Source organism: Onychostruthus taczanowskii, unplaced genomic scaffold (genome assembly GCF_017590055.1).
Source record: "Onychostruthus taczanowskii isolate IOZ18803 unplaced genomic scaffold, ASM1759005v1 scaffold389, whole genome shotgun sequence".
Lineage (NCBI taxonomy): Eukaryota > Metazoa > Chordata > Aves > Passeriformes > Passeridae > Onychostruthus > Onychostruthus taczanowskii.
In genome coordinates, this window is record NW_024501337.1 from 34,268 (window position 1) to 36,815 (window position 2,548).

The following is a 2,548-nucleotide window of genomic DNA, read 5'->3' on the forward strand; positions in this document are numbered from 1 at the left end:
CAGTGGTGTCCCTCAGGGGTCACTGAGGGGTCAGTTGTGGTCACTGTTTTTATTGGAAGGTTCCCATAACTCCCTGAGCTGTTTTTCACCCCTGGGCAGGCTGAGGATGAGGATGAGGAGGGATGGAGGCTGAGGAAGGCTCCATCTCCCAGGGCTCTTTTGCAGGCCGAGGATGAGGAGGGCTGAGGCTGAGGCTGAGGATGAGGCTGAGGAAGGCTCCCCTAACTCCCAGGGCTCTTTTGCAGGCCGAGGATGAGGAGGGCTGAGGCTGAGGATGAGGAAGGCTCCCCTAACTGCCAGGGCTCTTTTGCAGGCCGAGGATGAGGAGGGATGGAGGCTGAGGAAGGCTCCATGACCCAGAGCTGTTTTGCAGGCCGAGGCTGAGGCTGAGGAAGGCTCCCATAACTCCCAGGGCTCTTTTGCAGGCCGAGGATGAGGAGGGCTGAGGCTGAGGCTGAGGATGATGCTGAGGAAGGCTCCCCTAACTCCCAGGGCTGTTTTGCAGGCCGAGGATGAGGATGATGCTGAGGAAGGCTCCCCTAACTGCTAGCGCTCTTTTGCAGGCCGAGGATGAGGAGGGTTACCGCAAGCTCATCGACCAGAAGAAGGACAAGCGCCTGGCCTACCTGCTGCAGCAGACCGACGAGTACGTGGCCAACCTGACCGAGCTGGTGCGGCAGCACAAGGCAGCCCAGGTGGCCAAGGAGAAGAAGAAGAAGAAGAAGAAGAAGGTGGGATGAAGGCCAAACGCCGGGAGGGGCTTTGGAGGCGGTGCCAGGGCTGGGCTGGCCGGGCTGACTTCGTCTCCTTCCTCTTCCTCCTCCTCTCCTTCCTCTCCTTCCTCTCCTCTCCTTCCTCTTCCTCTCCTCTCCTTCCTCTTCCTCCACCTCTCCTTCCTCTTCCTCCTCCTCTCCTTCCTTCCCACTCTTCATCTCCTTCCCTTTTTTCTTCTCCTTCTCATCCTTTTTTCCCTTTTTTCCTCTTCCTTTTCTCCTTCCTCTTCCTCCTCCTCTCCTTCCTTCCCACTCCTCATCTCCTTCCATTTTTTATTTCCCTTCCCATCCTTTTTTCCCTTTTTTCCTTCCTCTTCCTTCCTCTCCTTCCTCTTCTTCTCCTTCCTCTTCCTCTCCTTCCTCTTCCTCCTCCTCTCCTTCCTTCCCACTCTTCATCTCCTTCCCTTTTTTCTTCTCCTTCCCATCCTTTTTTCCCTTTTTTTCCTCCTCTTCCTTTTCTCCTTCCTCTTTCCCTTCTTCTCCTTCCTCTCCTTCCTCCTCCTCTCCTTCCTCTTCCTCCTCCTCTTTGTTTCTGTTTTTATTCCCTTTTCTTTGCTCTGTCTTTTCTCCTTCCTTTTCTTCCTTCCCGCCCTTTGTCTCCTTCCATTTTTTCTTCTCCTTCCCATCCTTCTTTTCCTTTTTTTTCTTTCTTCCTCCTCCTCTCCTTCCTCCTCCTCCTCTTCTTTGTTTCTGTTTTTATTCCCTTTTCTTTGCTCTGTCTTTTCTCCTTCCTTTTCTTCCTTCCCGCCCTTTGTCTCCTTCCATTTTTTCTTCTCCTTCCCATCCTTCTTTTCCTTTTTTTTCTTTCTTCCTCCTCCTCTCCTTCCTCCTCCTTCCTCTCCTTCCTCTTCCTCCTCTCCTTCCTTCCTTCCTTCCCACTCTTCATCTCCTTCCATTTTTTATTCCCCTTCCCATCATTTTTTCCCTTTTTTTCTTTCCTCTTCCTTCCTCTGCTTCCTCTTCCTCCTTCTCTCCTTCCTCTCCTTCCTCTTCCTCCTCCTCTCCTTCCTCTTCCTCCTCCTCTCCTTCCTCTCCTTCCTCATCTCCTTCCTCTTCCTCTTCCTCCTCCTCTCCTTCCTTCCTTCCCACTCTTCATCCCCTTCCATTTTTCCTTCTCCTTTCCATATTTTTTCCTTCTTTTTTCCTCTTCCTTTTCTCCTTCCTCTTATTCTCCGTCCTCTTCCTCCTCCTCTCCTTCCTCTTCCTCCTCCTCTCCTTCCTTCCCACTCCTCATCTCCTTCCCTTTTTTCTTCTCCTTCCCATCCTTTTTTCCCTTTTTTTCCTCCTCTTCCTTTTCTCCTTCCTCTTTCCCTTCTTCTCCTTCCTCTCCTCCCCCTCCTCCTCCTCCTCTTCCTCCTGGGGCAGTTAATATTGATAGGGTTTATGAATTAACTTCCCTCTGAGCGAGTCGGCAGAGCCGGAATGAGGACATTAAACAAAAAGCAAGTGGCTTGTGACCTTCCTTCCCACTCTTCATCCCCTTCCATTTTTTCTTCTCCTTCCCATCCTTTTTTTTCTTCTTTTTTTCCTCTTCCTTTTCTCCTTCTTCCTCTTCCTCCTCCTCCTCTTCCTCTTCCTCTTCCTCCTCTCCTTCCTTCCTTTCTTCCCACTCATCTCCTTCCCATTTTTCTTCTTCTTTCCATCCTTTTTTTCCTTACTCTTCCTTGCTCTCCTTCCTCTTCCTCCTCCTCCTCTCCTTCCTCTTCCTCCTCCTCTCCTTCCTTCCTCCCCACTCCTCATCTCCTTCCTTTTTCTTCTCCTTCCCATCCTTTTTT

At 51.1% G+C, this 2,548-nt stretch overlaps 1 protein-coding gene across 1 annotated transcript in view; it reads left to right on the forward strand.

Moving 5' to 3' along the window:
- Positions 1 to 731, forward strand: part of LOC121339972 (transcription activator BRG1-like) — a gene marked incomplete at its 3' end in the record, with an annotated part of 25,421 nt that extends 24,690 nt beyond the window's left edge. Inside the window, exon 12 of the mRNA XM_041412255.1 lies at positions 564 to 731. Within this exon, the coding sequence (XP_041268189.1) occupies positions 564 to 731 (168 nt within the window). The remainder of the gene's footprint in view (positions 1 to 563) is intronic.
- Between the last annotated feature and the right edge of the window lie 1,817 nt (positions 732 to 2,548).